Source organism: Alexandromys fortis, unplaced genomic scaffold, assembly GCF_014885135.2.
Source record: "Alexandromys fortis isolate MF-2015 unplaced genomic scaffold, M_Fortis_MF-2015_v1.1 scaffold_32, whole genome shotgun sequence".
In the NCBI taxonomy this organism is placed as follows: Eukaryota; Metazoa; Chordata; class Mammalia; order Rodentia; family Cricetidae; genus Alexandromys; species Alexandromys fortis.
This window is the reverse complement of record NW_026067938.1, coordinates 99,843-122,284: the sequence shown is the minus strand read 5'-3', so window position 1 is coordinate 122,284 and position 22,442 is coordinate 99,843. Positions and strand designations below refer to the sequence as shown.

The 22,442-nt window shown below is 35.0% G+C and overlaps 1 protein-coding gene across 2 annotated transcripts in view; it reads left to right on the top strand.

Annotated features, from left to right (window-relative positions):
• Window positions 1-22,442, top strand: part of Gpm6a (glycoprotein M6A) — a 229,599-nt gene that overhangs the window by 196,604 nt on the left and 10,553 nt on the right. For both annotated transcript variants that reach the window (XM_050147384.1, XM_050147385.1), the window contains 3 exons: window positions 9,274-9,466; window positions 18,251-18,407; window positions 22,288-22,441. In XM_050147384.1, coding sequence (XP_050003341.1) covers window positions 9,274-9,466; window positions 18,251-18,407; window positions 22,288-22,441 — 504 coding nt within the window. The remainder of the gene's footprint in view (window positions 1-9,273; window positions 9,467-18,250; window positions 18,408-22,287; window position 22,442) is intronic.

Here is a 22,442-nt window from a genome sequence, read left to right as displayed (position 1 = left end):
CTAGAAGTGTATGGTTCTGATCATTAATGAAGCAATTAGCTTTCTGCCTTGAGGAAATAAGCTCATTAATCAAAACATTCTTGCTAAGTCACTTTGACCAGTACAGAATGTTCCACACTTTGAATATAATTGTAACAAACTATCTGTAACTTAAATAGTGACAGTATTACCAAATAAAAAGAAAGTGCTTTCTGAAAAAAATCACTGTAAAGAGACTTTGAAATACATTTCAGTATTTACTCTCAATAATCATTTAGCTATCATATAGCTCATATGGGGCTGGAAATTTCCCACGTCAATGTAGCGGCAGCCTTGGCCATGTTTCTGTGACATAGAAGGGGTTCACAGAAAATTCAGTGGTATCATTAGTTGTATGTTGTATGCCGTATATTCCAATGGACTACTTTTTAAATTTCTCACAGTGAAATTTGTTTAACATCTCATTATTGACAAGCATTGCAAGTTCATGACAATGAATGCTATCATATACAATGTTTCATTATGTTCATAGCTGCCACATCCGTACATCAGAATCAGTTAAGACACTAGATAAAAATCTTGAGATCACAATAAAAGGGAATCTGGGATCTCTTAGCTATGGGCATAATTTCTGGTGGCTTTGGTAGGTAACTACAAAGTTAAGAGGACAAAAGAAAACCTCCAAATTTAGAAGATCATTTTCTAGATTTTTTTATTAGAAAGTAGTTTAAATACCATATTATAGCAATGACTAAACTATTTAAAATCCAAACTTGTCATTGGAGTCTGCTATTTTCTTCATATCATGTACAAACATGGTATCGTGAAATATCCACAAGGATGATTACTTGTACATGGGTTTAAGACAATAGAAAGTCTTTATTAGTCAGCCAGTCTTTATTAGTCTGTCATACCACATGCAATCCTGAAGCTTTCTGTCTCATTTCATGGTGAGCATTTAAGCCAAAACAAACAAACGAACAAAAATACATCCTGGGTTGACGTACCTCAGCTATCACAAACAGCCAGAAGCAGAATTACAGAAGCTAAAAAGCAAGGTTAGTATATTTACAGACTTTCCCAGAACTACAGGCTTTTCTGTATTAGGTCTTTGCTTCATTTTGGTTCTTGCCTTTGTGTTGGGTTCCAAGGCCTAGATAGTACTTTCAACATGGAGTCGGTTGTGCAGAGGTATGGAAGCTGGTTACGATTGTAATGACAGACCACAGATTTATTCATATACTCACTTCTGTTTTTGTGATGTAAGGAAAGCAATATTTTTAAAAATGTTAATAAAGACAATATTTCTGAATTCTTAATTACTTGATATATAACCTAATACATTGCAAAACATGGATTATGGCCCATACTAACAATTAATAAAATGACAATCATTTTCACTTGTAAATATTTTTCATAAGTTTAATTTTGAACCATTATTATTTATATTTCAATTATGTTATACTTAATAAGTTTTAAGCCTACTGTCAGTGTATCTGATTTGCTAAATAATGTCACAAGATAGCATATTAAATAATACATATTTTGATATGTTTTTTGAAGTTTCTGAAAAAGCATTAAATAATTTTTAAGTTTTTGTCTCATCAATATGTAGGAAGAAGTAATTCCCAAGTCATAGTTTTAATAAATTTTAAATAAAAAGCATATAGAGCTAATAGGCACTCAAGAAAACTTTCTTTGACTCTTAGGGTAGTGACTCTGTCTCCCTGATGACCAGGTATAGAACAGGGGTACGCGTATAAAATAAACTTAGCACAGATAAGTTCTGTTCATTGTTCCTGCACTCCTATCCAGGGTATACGTTTCCATATATAACATGATAACAGATAATCGGATGGACTCTACTCCCTTAAAATTTCCACAATAGACTTGAAAGCTAAATTGGAAACTGAGGTGACATTTCTAAAAAGAGCTGAAGAACATGAAAGCACATTTATTAATATTTTGCCTTTAGCTAATAATATTTCATTTCTTTTTTTTTTTCTAAAGATGATGAGGCTGAGGCCCTTATTGATTACTGAGATTTGTCTAACACCCGAAATGATTTATGGAGTCTTCCTTTCGAAATTTGAAGAATCTTTGAAGCACCATAATCCAGCAGCAGGCTTCAAGATCTTCTAGGTTTTAGTGTGCTGCCCAGAAAGCTCTAGTGATACCTTCCAACTGCTGGGCAGGCAACCAGCCAAGGGAACTTTAGTGAGTTCTGCCTAGCTGGAGGCTTAGACTCTCAACTGCTAGGAAACTCTTTTGTACTCACGGTTTTATGATATTCCGACCTCTGTTTTAACGCTTGATATTGGTAGACCCTCCATTTTCTAATGAATGTTGATCATTGTCCTTACATCTCCCAAAGTGCCTTCTTTCCAATTTCTGTCTTTGACTTAGTGTTCTACCATAGGTCTTCTTTCTTTGCCTTTTAATCATCTATTAAAGGGAAGAATTTTGTTATGATGTTTTATTTAACATAACTTCACATTTTTAAATAGTTTATAGACTTAATTTCATTTAGTCTTTCCCTGGCCTCATTATTAAAGTATGATATCAATATTTCAATGTTCATGATCTGTCTTCTCTGTCTAAATTTTCTTCAGACTTCTCATAATCTCACAAATGCTGTTTTCATAACTTGTTCATTGTCTGTCTCCCACATGTTTAATATTGATTTTGTCCTGTCCTGCCTCTCCAGCAATTAGCATAATCCCTGGCATCTCTACAATCATTCAATAATTATATACTTAATGCACTAAGAACAAGAAATTCAATAATCTGACACTTAATGGATTAATTAAAATACTAGTGTTCAATAAAATGTTTAGGTGAGAATTGCAGCTACATATTAAAAAATCCACATGCCAGCTGTTTTTTCAATAATAAAAGTTTAATTTGGAGGAATTAGACAAGGCTGGTAACAGAAAAGTAGCAAAGTAGCATAAACTGATTTTATTTATTTATTTATTTATTTATTTATTTATTTATTTATTTATTTATTTATTAAAGAGTTCTGTCTCTTCCCCACCACCGCCTCCCATTTCCCTCTCACTCCCCCAACCAAGTCCTCCTCCCTCGTCAGCCCAAAGAGCAATCAGGGTTCCCTGCCCTGTGGGAAGTCCAAGGACCACCCACCTCCATCCAGGTCTAGTAAGGTGAGCATCCAAACTGCCTAGGCTCTTACAAAGCCAATACGTGCAGTAGGATCAAAAACCCATTGCCATTGTTCTTGAGTTCTCAGTAGTCCTCCTTGTCTGCTATGTTCAGCAAGACCGGTTTTATCCCAGGCTTAACTGATTTTATATATGATATAAAATCATGTTACAGAATTCAATACGAAAGAGACCCATTTAAATAAATAAGCCAACATTAAGTTAGTAATACAACATGGTTTCTCCCTTAGCATCCAAAACACAAAGTGGTGCTTTTCTCTTCACACATCACAGATTTTGGCTAACAGAGGACAGCAAGAATTAAAAATGAGAAGGCACAGATGTTAAAGTTCTCATAGATGCTGTGATGATCAGCAAAATCATCCAACATTGCAAAAGATTTCTTAGAATCTAGAAAATATTTTAAGGTTTGTTTTTCTGAGGTAAATATGAAAATCACAACCAAAGTCTACTGAATAAGTATATGTAATCAGATGGTTTCTAATATGCATATGGCAAAGCAGGTGAGCAGTAAATGGCACACATGAGGGAAATGAATATGTTGGAGCAGTTTTCTCTACCACAAATGAAGACAGAGATGTGATGCGGTAATTAATGTGGTGTGATAATGTATGATATGATTGAGATACGGTGGGTATTGACACAGAGAGACAATGACTCGTTTAGGAGACTAGATGGCCCATAAGCCAAAACAGCTCTCTGCCTAGCTGATCATGCATGACTAAGGTAGGATTTCTTAATACAGAAAGAATCATCTCCTTAGTAAGTGATACTGAAAAAAAATCAGTGAGTAAAATTTTAGTGAGTTGTCAGCCTCACTTTCCAATTTATTTTCTAAAACTCATAACTCTGCTGCTCTGTCCATACTGTTGTCTGGTGTACTTTTTTTCTTGTTCATTTAGCTTCCTGTTTTTCACTTTGGGAAACTGTTTGGGAAGTTAATTGTAGGCAAAGATTGTGCTTATTTGTCAATATTTAAGTAGAGACAAGCGCATTATATACTGCACCGAAAGATAAACGCACAGCTTTTGAAAACAGCCGTATCAAGAGAGCTTCTGCTTCCCTTGCAAAATTACATTGGAAGAAGTCAGTTTTGTACCCTCACCAAATAGTGAGCAAAATGCTAGTATTTTGCAAGGTGTGTTGAAGACACAGCTTTGTGATTCTTTCAGTATTTGTCTTCATCTTAAACCTGACAACAAGACATTACTCCACTTGAGAGGCTACACCCAGAAACAAGACCTAATAATTGCCTCTGTGTGTACGTGCGGCTATAGCAAGCAAATTCCCCGTCAATATCCGAACCTTAGCTTTATTCGAGAATTAAACCGTCCTCCTCTCATAATCTACACTGTTAAAAATATACAAAACCATCATTACTGCCTTTATCGAGCTCTTTCTCAAGAAATCTATGTCCTCCAGGACCAGAACTCCTCTTCCTATGCCTCATTAATATTCATTTAATAGAGTGTTTTTGCCCTTTCGGTTCAGTAAAAACACACGACGATGGGGGACAGCAGAATCCTCAGCCTGCAAGGGTGATTATTGGGAGTGCATCCTGGCCCAGGGGCGCGGTTGCCATGGAGACGCTATGGATCTGCCAAGGCTGTTTCTCACTGTGGGTGGAAAGAAGCTCCCCTGCCAGCAACTATGTGGGATTCTGGCAGCTGGAGAGAATGTTGAAATGATGTGATGCTTCTCCATATGTGAGTTCAAAGAGACTTCTTTAAATGCAGCAGGCAACTCCGCTCAGACTCATAGAAAGAATGGGTTTGATTAGGATGTAGTCCATTACAAGCATAATATGGTCCCAATGAGACACTTAAGGATTTTCATTTGAACAAAAGTTTGACAGAGGGTCAAGACTTAAATTAAATTTTTCTACCCAGACCATGCAGAAACGAAAACTTAGAGCAAAGGTAACATAATTCTGAATAATTTTTATGGCAATGTTTAAACGGAAAGAAAGGATATATTTTAGTATCTTATTGGAGACCTGAAACTAATTTGGAAATGTGTAATAACTCAGAATCATTAACTCTAGCTTTCTCTAGTATTAGAACTTACCTTATAGGTTTCTAAATTTGAAAACAAATAGTAAGTTAAATTTACAAGTAATGCTTCAGTCTATGAGCACATGATTTCTTCTTGGGGAGATGAAAGCTGGCACAGAAGCTAATGTTGATCGTATGCAGCTCTGTAGGCAAAATGTGACCTAAGTACAAACTACCTTTACACTTTGGTCATTTTGGAGATGATTTTTATGTTTTTTTTTTTTATTTTTATCTGCTCTTGAGTAACTCTGATGTCATATTTTATTCACCTGTAAATTCTGTGTTCTAGGATAAAGGTGATGGTATTCTGAATTTAGAATCATCTCAGTATGTTTGAACTAACAATCAGGTGATTGTGTTGAGCATGATAATTTGGTTTTGACATTTCAAATGTCTGCAATAGGATCTTTCCTTGATGCTATCAAATGTTTTGAGAAGAGGAACAGGGAAGAACCACAAAACTGGGACTTGAAGTCATTGGAACTATTTGATAAACTTGACAAATTAGGAGAATCTTTTTTTCCCCTGTTTTTCGGTTGGTTTGGATTTTTTTGTGTTTGTTTGTTTGTTTTTCTGTGTAGCTTTGGAGCCTGTCCTGGAACTAGCTCTTGTAGACGAGGCTGGCCTTGAACTCACAGAAATCTGCCTGTTTCTGTCTCCCAAGTGCTGGGATTAAATGCTTGCGCCACTGCCAACCAGTTTGAATCTTTGCTTTTTAACGCCTTTGTAATTTGTTTCCCTCATTAATTTCAAATAATAAGTGAGTTGGGAATGAAAGAATATTGAAATGAAATAGTTTAATTTTTTTTTCTGCCACCCTGTTAGTCTCTGCCCAAAACTGGGCTCAATGACATTCACATACTACACACACTGGTCTCAGCCATCTGTTGGTAAATTTTTTTTCTACTATATGAAGTTTCAAGCTGTTCTAACCTTTTCCTCTTCCCCACATTGTGTGCATGCGTGTGTGTGTGTGTGTGTGTGTGTGTACGAAAAGTTCAGAAAATGATTTTGCTATTAAAGAAAGAGAAAAAGAAAAACCCGGCAAGGTCCTCAGGCTCCTAATTAATTTTCTTCTGAAGGAGTTGATATAGGCTGTAATTCTCAAGACCTGTTTAATGAGCAATATCAAAATAACTGACTAGTTCATCCTCCAAATATAAAGTCAATTCATACAGCAACTTTTAAATTTCATGTTTTATATGTTATTGCATATAAATATAGATATAGATTCATAAAGACCAAAGATCTGTAAGCAAAAACTAATGCAATTTGAAAGCCAAAACATACCCAAGTATGTAAATTTTTCAGCCATGATATGGTGCTGCAGTATAAAGTCCCACAATTAACCTCTATGAAGGACCATAATTAGAATGAAGACCTATTAAAACATTATATAATTACCTTAAGGCCAAGTACATAAAGTATATACGCAAATTTATTTTATGTTGGGAAATCAATTTCATCCTCAAGCTATTTGTTTATATGCTGATACCCCAAAGTTTAAAAAAAAACAGCCTGTTAAATCCAAAGCACTTCTAACCTCAAGCACACCAAATTAGAGATGTTCAACCTTTAAATGCCTTCTACGTAAAGTATGCTTAGGTTTCCCTGTGACTGACTTAAATAGAATAATCGCAATCCACTTAAATTCTTACTTATTACTTATTTCTGGAGAAAAGGGAAGCATAATCAATAATATAAAGAACTTTCTTATTCAAATGGTATCGAGCTAAAAATTTTCAAAAAGGAGTGATGGTGAATCTCGGGACTGGAGATATGTGTGGCAGGGCAGGGGTAAAGCTGAACATAGGAGATCATCTTGGAGCCTTGCTAAGCTTCAAATACCAAGTCTGAGGAGGGCTTGGCACATAGTGTCTCACCAATACTTCTGACTACCAACATAACCACTTCAAACCTTCTAGTTAATTTAATTGAACATATATGAAATTTACCAGGAAAAGGTTGACATTGCATTTAAGCATAAGCAAATTTGTTTTGTGATATATCAGATTAAATGCTCAAAACACTCTTTCAAATGAGGCATCAGTGATGAAGTTTAAAAACTGAAAGTGCTTGTTATGGTCAAAGAGCTTTTGACAACCATATGAAAGAATAATAATAGTATCAGCTGTAACACAATCCTAATTAATCTTATTAATCAAAACTCTGAGTCAGATATCAAGGGTGAATGCAGAAAGATCCGGGAAGGAAGCAGCAGCCACTAGAGAGACTTCTTACCTCAAACCGAATTGGGCAAGATCCTGTGTCTACAAATTTTCAGACAGAGTGCACTGAGATCCTGCCTTCACCCACCTTATCTTCCTGTCTCCACCTCCCTAGTGCTGGGATTAAAGGCTTAAAATACCACTTCCGGGCTCTGCTTCTTTTTTAGATTGATTCAATCTCCTATAGCTGTAGCCCAGGGTGGCACTGAACTCATGATCTTTCTGCTTCATCCTCCCAAGTCCTGGGATGAAAGGTGTGTGCCGCCATTGCCTGGTCTCTATGGTTAACTAATGCCTAATTACACCCTCTGATCAACAAGCACGTTCTTTTTGTCAGAAACAAAATATCAACACAAATGAATCAAGTCTAGCAATAACAGCTTACACATATGGAGCATTGAACGATTATATCACACAGGTATTGTTTTACACATTGGCTCATTTAATCATTACAAGAACAGTATGGGATTGTGTGCTTATTTTCATCATTTTTTCAAGATAATATCAAAAGGATGAATCTGCCTGTTTTCTGTTTTCTTTTTTAATTGATTTTTATTGGGCTCTACAATTTTCTCTGCTCCCCTCTCTGACTCTCTTTTCCCATTCAACCCTCCCCCAAGGTCCCCATGCTCCCAATTTACCCAGAAGATCTTGTCTTTTTTCTACTTCCCATGTGGATTAGATCTATGTATGTCTCTCTTAAGGTTCTCGTTGTTTAGGTTCTTTGGGATTGTGATTTGTGGGCTGGTTTTCTTTGCTTTATGTTTAAAAAACCACATATGAGCGAATACATGTGATAATCATCTTTCTGTGTCTGGGTTACCTCATTTAAAATAAAAAAAAAAAGAACACTTCTCTATTGCTGGTGGGAATACAAGCTAGTACAGCCCGTTCGGATGTCAGTGTGGCGATTTCTCAGAAAATTAGGAAACAACCTTCCTCAAGACCCAGTAATACCACTTTGGGGTATATATAGAAAGGATGCTCAATCATGCCACAAGGACATGTGCTCAACTATATTCATAGCAGCATTGTTTGTCATAGCCAGAATCTGGAAACAACTTAAATGCTTCTCAACAGAAGAGTGGATAAGGAAAATGTGGTACATTTATAAAATGGAGTAATACACAGCAGAAAAAAATAACAACATCTTGAATTTTGCAGGAAAATGGATGGAGCTGTTTTCTATTTTCTACTGTGTTCATGTTTTCTGAAAAAAGAGAAGAAAGAAAATCAGACAGTATATGAATACATTTTAAATATTTAAGGAATTAAAGATGAATTCTGAGTTCATATATGTGTGTTCTTTATACAATGCCTCATAGGAAAATATATTTGTAGATTCAAATACTGTCTGATTTTATTTTTCTCTATTTTCAGAATCTGTAGATCAAAATTTAGCTAGTTAGGTTTACAATTGAACACTTCAGGTTTGAAATAATTATCTGAAAAAATACAAATTGTTCAAAGAAATAGATATTACTTAAGTAAAATAAAAAGTGAAATATGAGACAAATGACCTCGAAGCAGAATGCTATGCCTGTTGTGTACTGGTTTAGAGTGAGAGTCTGGTTAGAAAAGAAGGGCTTCAGTTGGGATAGAAGTAAAGGGTGTGATCATAGCTCTGTAAGTATCCATGTGGCTATGAGTATGGTTGTAAGAATGGACCTCATCTTTACTCTCTCGCGCTCCCTCAAGGACTTGATTTAAAGTAATTGACCCAGGATCATGTATCAATGCCGACACTACTTCTTATACTGCTGAGGTCATAGAAATATTTTTTCACTAAGATGAATAATTTTCGCCTTTTCTTCTGTTGCTTTTCTATAGGGTGCTTTGAGTGCTGCATCAAATGCCTGGGAGGTATTCCCTATGCTTCTCTGATCGCCACCATCCTGCTGTATGCGGGCGTTGCCCTGTTCTGTGGCTGCGGTCATGAAGCCCTTTCTGGAACCGTCAACATTCTGCAGACCTACTTTGAGATGGCACGGACTGCTGGAGACACCCTGGATGTTTTCACCATGTGAGTCAGCCTTAATGTCCACATTTTGTAGAGAGCTTATGTTTTCTGCATTGCATTTCTCTTTCTTTTTTCTAAATTAAGAGGTGTCTATCTGAGGAAGGTGACGATGAATGAAAAATAACTCATGAGACAAACATGGTTCTGAAAAGCATCGATCTGTCGACCAATCCAAGGCACTTTGCATAGAATACGAGGCCAAATTAACAGAGGTTTACCCTAGACTCTGACTTGAATTGAATTACCAAAAAGCAGAGAATTTTTGCCTTGCTCTTCAAATGTGGGCATAGACTCCCCCCCCAAAAAAAAAATGGTGAAAAGACAGATGACAGAGGCAAGCACCCATCTAGACTTTGATGTTAATCCTAGAAAATTCATAAAATTCTAAGGAGAATCAGATGCTTCACAATTTTAACTCAGCCATGCATATATTACCTTCCTTAGAAAGTAAGGGACTTTAGAAAATATTGTTAGAGGCTTTTGTAAGACAGAGATTACATATTAAAAAGTTTTTTCTCTGAAAATGTCAATTATGTTTTTGATCCCCTAAAATATAAACTACTAGGATTATAAAATCTTGATGATGTAGAAATGATATTTTTGTAAATATAATTTTAGCAGTCTGGAAGTAAAAGTTTTTAGTCCTGACATCAATCTTTTATTAAGGTTATAGAGAACAAGTATTTTAGTATTAATTTACAATAAGTTGTTAATTCTTGCCATCTGTTGGGCTATTTCATAATCATAGACATAAATGCCATATTTATTATGAAATTTTTATTTAAAATATGAACTATCTGGCCCCAAAAATACTCACATTTTTAGCTTTGAAAGTACTTGCATTTACTTTCATGTATTTCATGCTGCTTGGCTTTATGTGTTTGAAATTTTCTTTTTAATTTTTGTCTTTCTAAAATACTCAGTTGTTTTCTTTTTATCCACATTTTTCTGCAATCAGATTGTTGATACCTTCAAATGTTAATGGTTATCTAGTTATCTATGAAACCATTGCTTTTTACTCATATCCTTCCAGATAAATAGTCAAGTGTAATTCAGATCGATCCAAGCTTGTTTCTATGATCTTGGTGCCCTTAGAAGCTTTTCCGTAGAAGAAAATGATCTTAAAACTACAAAATCAAACGTGTGCAACATTATGGGCCAAGTGTGATATCACACACCTTTAATCCCAGCACTTGAAAGGCAAAAGCAGACTGATCTTTGTGAGTTCCAGACCAACTTGGTTTACATACCAAGTTCCAGGGTTATATAAAAGAATCTGTCTCAAAAACAGTACATAATATGGCTAAATTTCTTTGTTCTCCATGAACTAAAAAAAAAAACATTGTTTTCAGCAATCATTTTAATAAGTTGTATCTTTTGATTAATTAAAGTTAATAATTCTCTGTGAAAAAGAAGAAAATGGGGTTGCACATTCCTGTTACATAATGAAACCACAATTCTCTACTCTCAGAAGCAAAGGTTATGTTCTTCGAAAACAGGAAACAACAGAAATTTTAAGGAAAAGATATTTAGCTTTTATGTTTATCTGAATAGTTGAAGATTTTAAACACTGATACTTTCTAAGCAGTGAGAACAGAAAGAGTATAAATGAAGCCAATAGCCCTTCCACCAACATCAACTAGTAGAGGTTATTGCTGAAGCTGTGAGGTATCAGGGCCTGTGTGGTGCATCTCTGTGGGCTCAGCTACTCATGATGCTGGGGCAGGGAGAACAGCACATTCAAATCCTACCAGGGCTGCAGAGTAAGTTCAATGCCAGCCCAGGAAAACTAGCATAAGTCTCTCTCAACATTGAAAGCACAGATAGACTGGAGTAGAGCTCAGTGGTTGAATACTTGTAACGCTTATATTGCATGCATGATGGCATCATCTAATATATATGAGGTCTGATTCCTCAGTACCTGAAAGAAGTAGAAAATAATTAAAAACTACAGTCCTTAAGTCTGAAGTATCAATGCCCCACCCCAAACTTGCAAATGAATGCTTATTAGCAGGTTAAAATTTGTCAATTTCATATTGTAATATTATTTCACAAATCACTATGCTTTAAAGTGGATAATAAGTATGCATTTCTATAACTTATTGCCATAGAGTTAAAAAGTAGCAAGCACATAAAGCCAAAACTTGATAGCTATTAGCACCTTAGATTTAAGTTTCCAGGAGAACCTATTTCCATTTAGAAAAAAAAAATCCTTTGACTGCCAAGGAAGGCTTCATATGGGTTCCAAAAGTAGATTAAACCTGATTGTGCTCCTAGAAAGGTATGGAATAGGAAGAAACAGCAGAAGGAAATAAACAAAGCTCACATTGAGACAACTAAAGGTCACATGGTTTCAGATGCCACGGTCAGCTTGCTGTATCACTGACATATCACTAATCAAAAGAACTGACAATCTTGCAAGGCGCTTACCAAATCTTTGGGTATAGCGGTGGCATTTTGGCGAGATGTAAGATGTCATTAATTAAACCTTTCAAATGTTTTTCTTCTTTTCTCTGTATTTCAATTCAAAGGGTTTGCCTGTGCTGCAGGAACTCACTGTGTAGATCAGGCCGGCTTCATACTGACAAAGATCTGCCTGCTTCTGCCTCTAGAATACTGGTATTAAAGGCATGTTCCACCACTGCCAGGCTCAATCCAGATGTTTTAAAACAAAACATCTGAAATCAATTTTGCTTTAGGGAAAGGGTCCTCAGATTCTAAGCACATTTTCAAAAAGATGCCAAACCGGATTTTGTTTTGGAACTGGCCTCTTTCTGGTCTGGTTTACTTTAAGTTGCCATAACAAACACATTAACTACCAGCAACTTGGGGAAGGAAAGGGTTTATTTGTCTTACAGATTAAAGTCTATCACGTAGGAAAGCCAAGAGAGAAACCAAAATAAAATCAGTTACCTAATAATTAAATAATTTCCAGAATCACTTTTATTTATTACTCATACTCATCCTATGGAACATTATTTCAAAATTCCACTGGTCTATGAGGGAGTAATAGATCATGACTTAATTCCAGGACTCAGGAAACAAAAGTAGACTGATTTCTATGAATTCCAGGACAACCTGGTCTACTTAGTGAGTTTCAGGACAGACAGAGTTACATAGTAAGACCCTGTCTTGGAGAAATTAAAGAAGAGAAGAAAAGGAAAGGAAAGAAAAGAAAAGAAAAAATCCAACTGGGTTATTGCAAGTTAGTTCCAGAGAGTTTTAGTAAGATGATTTCATGGATATATTTTAATGTGATAAAACTGACATTTTCTTTTCAGCTACATCTTAGCATAGCTGGACAAAATATGTTCTCACTGTTCATTATTTTAAGCTACCACAGATGTCCGTGAATCCACAGCTTCTCTATATTTAGTCTGCATTCAAACTGCTTTATTCAGTTATAGCACACGAAGATTGTAAGGAGCCATAAGTCTAATAAATGACTATGTATATTACAAATTATAAAGTTACATGCTTGATGTTTAGACAACAAACTTGCAAGTACCACAAATCTCTGCAGAAGCTCTGGGATAATATCTGTGGGAGCTTTGGAAGGGGAATTTTGAAAAAAATCTTTAGATTATACATTTTTATAGTTTTACATTTAATCTGCTATATGAAAAATTAAATAAATGAGCAATAAAGTATGTTTATAATAGGAAGAATAGTACATTGATGGGGCTCAAATTATTTCTCTTCTCATAGTTCAAATTCATTTAAATTCATTCTATAGGCCTCACAGAGCTTCCATATGGATTAAATTCTGCTCCTTGAAACAAAATAGAGAATGTTTGTACTATCAAACTCTTAGTGTGGTGAAAAAGAACTAATAAATTCATAAATTATGTAAAGATTGTAAGGTTGTGAAGATCACCCTCACCAGGGCTGCCTTCCAAGGAACGGGAATAGTAAAGGAGATACAGAATGCAGAGTAAGAACTATAAGACACTGGGGAGCAATTGTGAGGGGTATACGTGATATGTATTGCTTGTAAATATTTTCTTTGAAAAGAATGTGTAGAAGAATTATCATAGAGAAAGCATGTGTCCAATTTTTGTGATTTACAAATTCTTATTTTATACATATATTGTCTCCTACTTAAAAGGGAAAAGAGGCCTGTTTACTTAGAAAGTAAGCTAAAAGATAAAGGTAAAAAGATTTCTGAATAATTTCCACCTGTGTTCCTCAGGATCCAAGGAGTTGCTCTTTTCTTTATCCTTATATTCATTTATTTTCTCTCTCTCTCTCTCTCTCTTTCTCTCTCTCTCCCTCCCTCCCTCCCTCCCTCCCTCCCTCCTCCCCCCTCTCTTTTCCTGCCTGGCTCCTGCACTAGCTTACTCCCAAAATAACCACACCAAACTGTATTCATTTTAACACTGCCTGGCCCATTAGTTCTAGCCTCTTACTGGCTAACTCTCACATCTTGATTAAGCCATTTCTATTAATCTGTATCGCCACTTGACTGTGGCTTACCAGGATGAGTCTAACGAGCATCCATCTGTCTCAGGCAGGAGAATCATGACATCTTCCTGACTCTGCTTTCTTCCTCCGACAATTCTGTTCTGTCTTTCCCACCTATCTATGTTCTGACCTATCAGGCCAGGCAGTTTTCATTATTAATTAACCAATGAAAGCAACAGATAGATAGAAGACTCTACTACATCATTTTCCATTACTGCTCTCCTTCCCATCTTCTTTCTCCCTCTACATTTTCCTCCTTTTCTCCCTTATTTCTCTCCCAACTCCCTAAATACATACAAGTTTCTAAACAAAATCCAGACTAAAGACTAAGTCTAAGTCTTTAATCTAAGAAAGAGCAATTATGTAGCCATGAAATGTTACCATTGTGTTTTGATAGTTGCCTTCCAGGCATGAAATTTTACTTTTCACAGATAAGTCTGCAGTTGTTTTCTTTCTTCTGCATTGTGTTTCAGGAGTGTAATCATGAATAATGTCATTGGTATACTCTACATTCTAACTTCTCAGTTAATGAGAAGCAGTTTTGTCATGGTCCAGTCAATGTGGTAGATCCTTCAAAGAATAAAGAGGAAGAATTTCTAATAGTTTTAAATCTATTGGTAGAATTTTCAGCATCTCTGTCTATCATTACCCATTGGTTTCTCAGAAGCTCTTTTTAGCCATTGATATGTCAATTTGGTTCCTAAAATCCAGCTCATATGTTGGCTCCAAAGTTGTAATGTTTATAATTTAATCCACTTCTCCCATTAGTACCCCACTTCAACAACATTTACATATTAGCACAACCGCTTTTGCTCCCTCATTTAGGAAATTGTTGTTGCGTGAGGAAGAGTAGCTTTTCCAATTTATGATTCAGAATCTCTTAACTGAGAAAAAGTTTTGACAGTATGGTATTGCTGTGATTCTACATCATTATTTGACAAAGCTAACAAGAGGCAGATAACTATTTACCACTGCACAACACAATCATACAGACAATGAAATGTAGAGCGTGGCTGAAATCATACATCAAAAGGTGACCAAGACAATTAATTGATTTGGCATCTTAAATAAATATCCTGAGGTTTGATCACACGCTAGCTTTACTCCTAAATAAAACTTCCTATATAATTTGTTTCTTAATGGTTGTTGAATTTTAAACAGTAATAATAAATACTCAGGATCTGATTACATTGATTTTCAGACAGAATAGAATTTATTTTTAAATTTATATAACTGACTTTACATTAATGTATCAAAAATTAATTTACCAGATTATGAACTATTTAATATTTTAAAAACAAAAAATAGTAACCTGAGATAGACTAATTTTATTCAAAGTAACATTACGAATTTATAATGCCTAAGATTTTTATTGTTCACATTTATTCTTTGGAAATTAAAGAAATACAAAGCACTTAACAACATCCTAATGTTTGAAGTAAGGAAACAAGATAGCAAAAGATAACTAACTAAGGCTTAGACACCATGGCAGCCTATAAGCTCTTTCTACTCATCTGCAGTATAGACAGTTAACCCAAACATTTTCACCTTCCACTTACAATAATGCTTCAAGAGTAGGCTAGTTAGAGTTGATGGAGATTTCTGATTAGTCTTGGATATCAGAACATACTTTAAATCACAGTTAAAACTTGTGCTACAAAATCTTATTGACTTGATGAGTTCAGAAATAACCGTTGAATGGTGTGCATTTTTTACTAAGCATTTTTTCAGGCTTCTAATTCTTAAAGACATTTTACTAAATCAAAAACTATTTTTTCTTAAAACTAAGAAATTGATTATTTCACAGTTTCAAAGTTCAAAATCTGAAGCAGGTCTTACTAGGTTTATTGCAAGGGGCTGAAATCAAGATGTTGGCAAAATTATGTTCCATCTGGAATCTCTGGAGTTGGTCCATCTTACAAAAGCCACCTGCATTCTTGGCTCTTTGTCTCTTTCCATCTTCAAAGCCAGCCATGTGGCATCCTGAAATCTCTCTCTGAATTTTATAGTGACACTCTTACATCTTTAATTTAAAGATTAGGACAATTGCGTTGAACTCGCCAATTTTCTCCACAAGAATATTTCTATCTGGAGATCATTAACCACATTCTTCAAAATCTCTTTGATGATAAAAATGACTCAACAATGCTTTCTGTGAAGTAGGATGTAGAGATTTTTTTATACCATTGTTAAAATAGGGAATTGGGGAAATGGGTCTCCATATTATATAATGTGACATAATTTTTTATAGCCATATTTTTGTTTTATTTTTTATTGATTTTATTGAGCTATACATTTTTCTCTGCTTCCCTCGCTGGCTTTCCCTTCCCTTCAACACTCTCCCTTTGCTTCCAATTTGCTCAGGAGATCTTGTGACATAATTTTAAAGACCACTGAAAATATGAAGACCACTGAAAATATGTTCAATTTCAGTAGCAATGATGCTTTGGTTAAGGAAAAATTTTTCAAAGGAATTTGATTAAAATTTATTTAATAAATTGAGAGGATGAACACTGATAATTTTGTTTTTCTTTTTTCACATTTCTCTGTAAAATGTGCTTTTGGTTAGAAAGTTGTATAAACAAACATTGAGAAATCTGAAAGGATTTACATGGAGATAAAATATCTGAGAAGTACAATATTATAAATTGTCATTCTGTAATTGACAGTAATGAGTTCATATCTTGGTGAATGCAAATCCAAAACAACCCAGGTAAAATACAAGAACAAATAAATATTTATGACATGCAGCAGATAAAGAGGGCATGAGATTTATCTTCATATCAATCTTCTCTCCTATGAGTTCTTTCAACTAAAACATATATATAATCATGTAATGCATGTATATATATTACCTGAAAATATATGTGATGCATAATATATTTATATATGAATATACATTTCATATAATATAAATATGTATTAGAAATTATATATATGAAAAATTATATGAAATATTAATTATAGGTAAAAGTATTTTCTTATATATAAGGAAGTTCTTTCTGAGGGGGTAGATTCTTAAGCATGTTAAATTCAAGATACACATTACTGAGTACGCTCAATTTAAACTCAGTTCAGTACGGAAAGATAATTTACAGGAAAACTCAGCACACTTCTATTTGTATTAAACCTACAACAAAGGAGTATCTTAGGATAAACTTAGTTTGTTTTTCCTGATAAGACTTTAGCTTCAGCCAAAGGATGGGACAACTGAAAATTACATTAACATAGAAATATGCCTCTAAACATGCCTCCCTACTTATCTGCCAGCATTAATTTAAACATTTACTCCAATGGATTGAAACAGGAATCTTGAGGAAATAGCTGAACTACCATGTTTATCGCATCAACTTTTACTGTCCAGGGTGTTAAAACAACTTGAATTCCAAAGATGGATGTGTAGGTAAAGAAAATATAGTGTATAGGTAATGAACTACTGTTGACCCTTAGAAAAGAAATCCTGACATGTGTTAAGATGTGAATGAATTACAAAAGTTTCACATTAAATGAAAAAAGCTACATATAACAGAACACTGATTAGATTAGATATATAGCATAGTCTGTCTCATAGAAACAAAAAGAAGAATTTTGATTGAAAGGAGCTAGGTCAGAAAGTCAAATTGATTTGATATGTTTTTCATTAGTATGATTACCCCAGTTATCAAATTACTTTGAGCAAACTCTTAAATATTTACATAATTAATTATCAATGTGATCCGAGAATAGCGGAAACTGTGTAGAGGAAGAGGGCAAAGTCTACATATACAAAAATACTCAGATTCCTTGTTGATAAATATTAAAAATTGCAGAGCAGAATTTATATGTAAACATTAGACATATAAAACACAAATGTTTTGTAATCCACCTATCACTTTGAATACCAAAGTTATTTTACTTTAGTTTTATTATCCAATATTTCATTTAATATAGTGTTGGGATTCATCCTTCCTTTCTGTTCCCCATTTTCTCTACTTTTTTTCCTCTGAATTTTATGTACTCTCACTCTCTGTCTTTTAATTTGATATTTACTGAGTTTATTTAATGCTGCCTACATGTGCATGGGTGTGGGACCATATACTGGAGCCTGGCTAACCTCTCAGAAATCATGTCCCTGAAGAAAAGTGACTTTCCCTCTCCCAATAGGCATGAACTGCCATTAGCTTCTCCTGGATCCATGCAGAGGTTTTGGATGCTTGATTTTATACACATCTTCTGCTTTCGTTTCCAAAGATCCATGAACACATGAGGTTCAACTTTTGAAATCAAATTACAAAAAGGCATTGAAATGAATCATGTGTTTTGGCTCTTTTTTTTTGTCTCCAGGATTGACATCTTTAAGTATGTGATCTATGGCATTGCGGCTGCTTTCTTTGTCTATGGCATTTTACTGATGGTGGAAGGTTTCTTCACAACTGGGGCCATCAAGGATCTCTATGGGGACTTCAAAATCACCACCTGTGGCCGATGTGTGAGCGCCTGGGTATGTAATTTCTCTGCACTCAGTATGAAATGTAGGTTGATTTCCACAGCACACAGATGTTTGTACGCACCTGCAGATAGCTGAAGCATTCTTTAATGTAGTAACATTTTCTTAAGTTATTTTCTTGATACAACTTCAAAATAAAACTTCTAAATTAATAGTATTTGTTGTGAAATATCAATTTTAAATTCTCAAATTGTATGCACTGCAACTAATTTTATTTGTGCATGAGGAAACATTTATTGTTATTTATTTATTTTAAAGAACCTTGGGTTACCATACAAAATAATAGAAAATCCTTCCCCTAATCTATAGGCAATGCATATATATATGGAAGTTTCTGTCTATACTTTTAAATATGTTTTTTGCTAAGCTATATATTTGAGGACAACTATTTCATAAAATTTCTGTTTTTATAAACTCATTACTGTTGGTCTTCAATATTTAGTGATGGGGTGTTTAGTAGTAAAGCAGATCAAATTCATAACATAGAATTAATTAAATACAAAGCATGCATGACAGTAGTAAAAATTCAAATGTGATATAGTTGAAGGTGGTGTGTCATGTTTTATGCAGATTAGTTTTCCAAAATGAATCAAGGAAGCACCCATCCTTGACTGGCCTTTCTATTTTGTCACGACATATAAGGCCATGTGTTTAATTTCAGCAAAATAAGTCATAACATGATAGTGATCAGTAACAGGGAATAATTAATTACTTCAGTCTCACAGGAAAAATAAACATACATGTTACCAGCAAGCCTTTATAACAAACAACTTACAACCAATTTATGATGCTACTAGGTTGAGTTGTGGACATATATTTCTGTCTAGGGGAAACTTATTGCAATTCCTACCATGTGATATAGATGTATGTGAGGAAAGCTGTAATTTCAATAACATGACTTCAGGGCTGTAAAAAGGGGATTGCCACCTAAATTCCTTAGATTGGCAATATAAATTTCAGATTCAGAAGTAATATACGTGAAGATTTTAGACTGATCTAAGAAGTATGCATATTCCGTTCTTGATAACATTTAGACAATTATTCTGCAAAAGGCAAGTTTCTGACCTTAATTTCTAGTTTGCAAGTAATGTATAATAAATTCAGTTAATTCTGAGCTTCTCTATTATTCAGATAACTCATGATGGTGTCTTGGTGAGACTTAGAAAGTCATTTCTCTTCTCTGAGTCAGTGTAGATTTGTCTGACAAAAATCAAGATCATCTTTGAAGTTCCGAGTCCATGTTACCGAAGTGAAAGGGCAAGAGAATGGGGTCTACAAGCTGATTTCTAATGGCACAGAATGTCCCAGTGGCAGCGCAGTTGAAGTGAAATATGATGCTTCATTCAGAATAGTAAACTCATCACACAGTAAGAATAATTGCAGAGAAAATTCACATCTATGTACAGATAATTATCCGCCTGTCATTCAGTGTCTTAAAAGGGAATCCAGAATACCTATTTTTAAATTGAAATCATGAGCCACACTATTTTTCTACAATAGTAGCAACTGTGTCATCAGTCACGCCTAACACACCAGAAGGTTGGCACCAGAAGCTTCAATGGCTTTGCAGCAGGTAGGCAGCCCACAAAGATCTGCCTACCCACTCCTGTAGCACCTGTTCTGAATCCAGGCTTGATCAGAGCTGAGAGAAGCAGGAATTGTGATCTTCCACATATTATAGAGTGAGGCCTGTCAGTACCGTGTGAAAAGAACCAACTCCAGGGCCCAAGAAGTAGTGATGGCAATTGTCACTCCATTTGATCTTGTAGGTCTGTTTCCTGACGATTATGACAGTTTTGAATCAGAAGAGAACAGAAAAATTCTGGTTCTCTCTTCATCTGGTATTATGTTTCTTCTGCTATAAAAGTCCTAAGTTCTTAAAACATTTTAAATGCCATATTCTGTCATCTTTGAAAAATTTGAAGAATGTGAAGAGTTTGTATCCATATGAAATACATCCCAATACATCTAGTAAATTTAACTAACATGATTACAAGCTTGCCTATTATAGATAATTATCTATTAACCTATTTTTAAAATTATGCATTACCTTTTTAAATGAGCTGTACGAACACAATACCTTAATGAAGAGCAGAAATATGCCTTTAGCAAAATTGACTTTAAATTTGTATTAAAAAAGCAAGATCCATACCAATGGAAATCTCTATAGCATACCCCTCTTAAAATGTAAATAAACATTTAAAAACAATATTTGAGAATATGGGCATAGTTCTCTTCAAACTTCTTCCTGCTTTTTATTGGGCAAAGTAATTTTTTGAGAAGTGTACAAGCCAACGTTTCAGAGGTCTCAGTCCATCAAAGCACATTAGCATGGAATGAATCCGCAGGTTCTCATCCTCTGTGGAAACAAAAAAAATACCTCTTTTCCAAAGCAACATATCCTTAGACCCATATTTTAAAATCAAGACACCTTTAGTTTAGTTTAACAGTCTATAAAATGAAATGTCTCTTTGTACTTAGCTCACTTGCAATCAAAAATTCAAAGAAAATACAATAATATACATAATCCAGACTCTCTATGAATTTCCCATTTTTACGTGGCTAAATTTTCTTTATTCCTTTTAATCTCTGGCTGTCTGTCCTCTGTCTCTTTAAAGACTTTGTTTCATCTTTTCTTTAACTTTTTATAACTCTCTGTACTCTTTTCTTCTCTCCCCCAAGCCTACATACTTTTATCCTACACTATAACCCATTTAGAGGTTTTTCCATCTGAATTTGACTTTATTGTGTTTTTATAATCATTTTCTGACCAAGAATGCATCCTAAAATGCTAAGTGATTCTTAAAACCCTAAGCTTTGGCATTGCTAGAGCAAATAGGGCACTGCCTGCTTGCCCCGCCCAGTTCAACATGGCGGAGGAGGTCCATTCACTGCCTCTGAACCACACACACCATCCCAGTTCCAAGTATGCAGCTGGTTTATGTCGAGCCCTTAAGTAGCTTGTAACAGACCGCTTATAAACACCATTTAAATGCTCAGCCTCCTAAAAGAGTCAGAGTTCATGCTAGCAGCACAGCCCAGAAAGCGGCCATTTCAAAATGTCATAGCTTTTTTTTCTGCTACAGCTGAAGCAGGAAAACTTCTCTTAAAGGAGCCATGCCTCTGCTTGTTTTTAACAAATAGTGCCCACCCAAGAAAATGCTGCAATCAAACCATAATTAATGCTGTTCCTTTGTCTTTAGGATTTCTTTTTAAGCTTTGTCAGGTTTTACATGGATTTAGTCAACAATGTTGGAGCACCAATTTGTTGTAAGGAGCCACTTGTTGGTTCCCAGCTGCTCAGCCCCAAAATAACCACATAGAAACTGTATTAATTAAATCACTGCTTTGCTAGTTACTTAAGTATATTGTTATCTAGCTCTTACATCTAGAATTAACCCATCTCCATTATTTTTATTTTACCATGAGGCTTATGGCCTACTGGCAAGGTTCCAGCATGTCTATCTCTGGTACAGCTCCATGGCTTCTCGCCCACTTTTTCTTCTTTCTCCCAGCTTCAGTTTAGTTTTCCCTGCCTGCCTCTATTTTATGTGAAGGCTCAAGACAATTTCTTTATTAACCAATGGTATTCATAGCATACAGAGTGGAATCCCATGTTAGAATATTCTATTCCTTTAATCAAAGGAGAGTTAGTCGATATGAAAGATCTTAAGTCTTTTTACATATCAGTTCTCATGTAAAATTTGTGAGATAAATTCTCAAAGTCTCATATTCTAGTATAATTCCTAACAGCATTCTTTTGAGCATTTATGCACCAAGATTCTAAGCAGGGGTTATTTGCTTTGAAGACGAAAAGCAGACCTGTTTGTTGGTAGCTTACAGCTGTTCACTTTGTCTGTTTTCACTGTTGCAGTTTATTATGCTGACATACCTCTTCATGCTGGCCTGGCTTGGAGTCACCGCTTTCACCTCACTGCCTGTGTACATGTATTTCAACCTGTGGACCATCTGCCGAAATACCACACTAGTGGAGGGAGCAAACCTGTGCTTGGACCTTCGTCAGTTTGG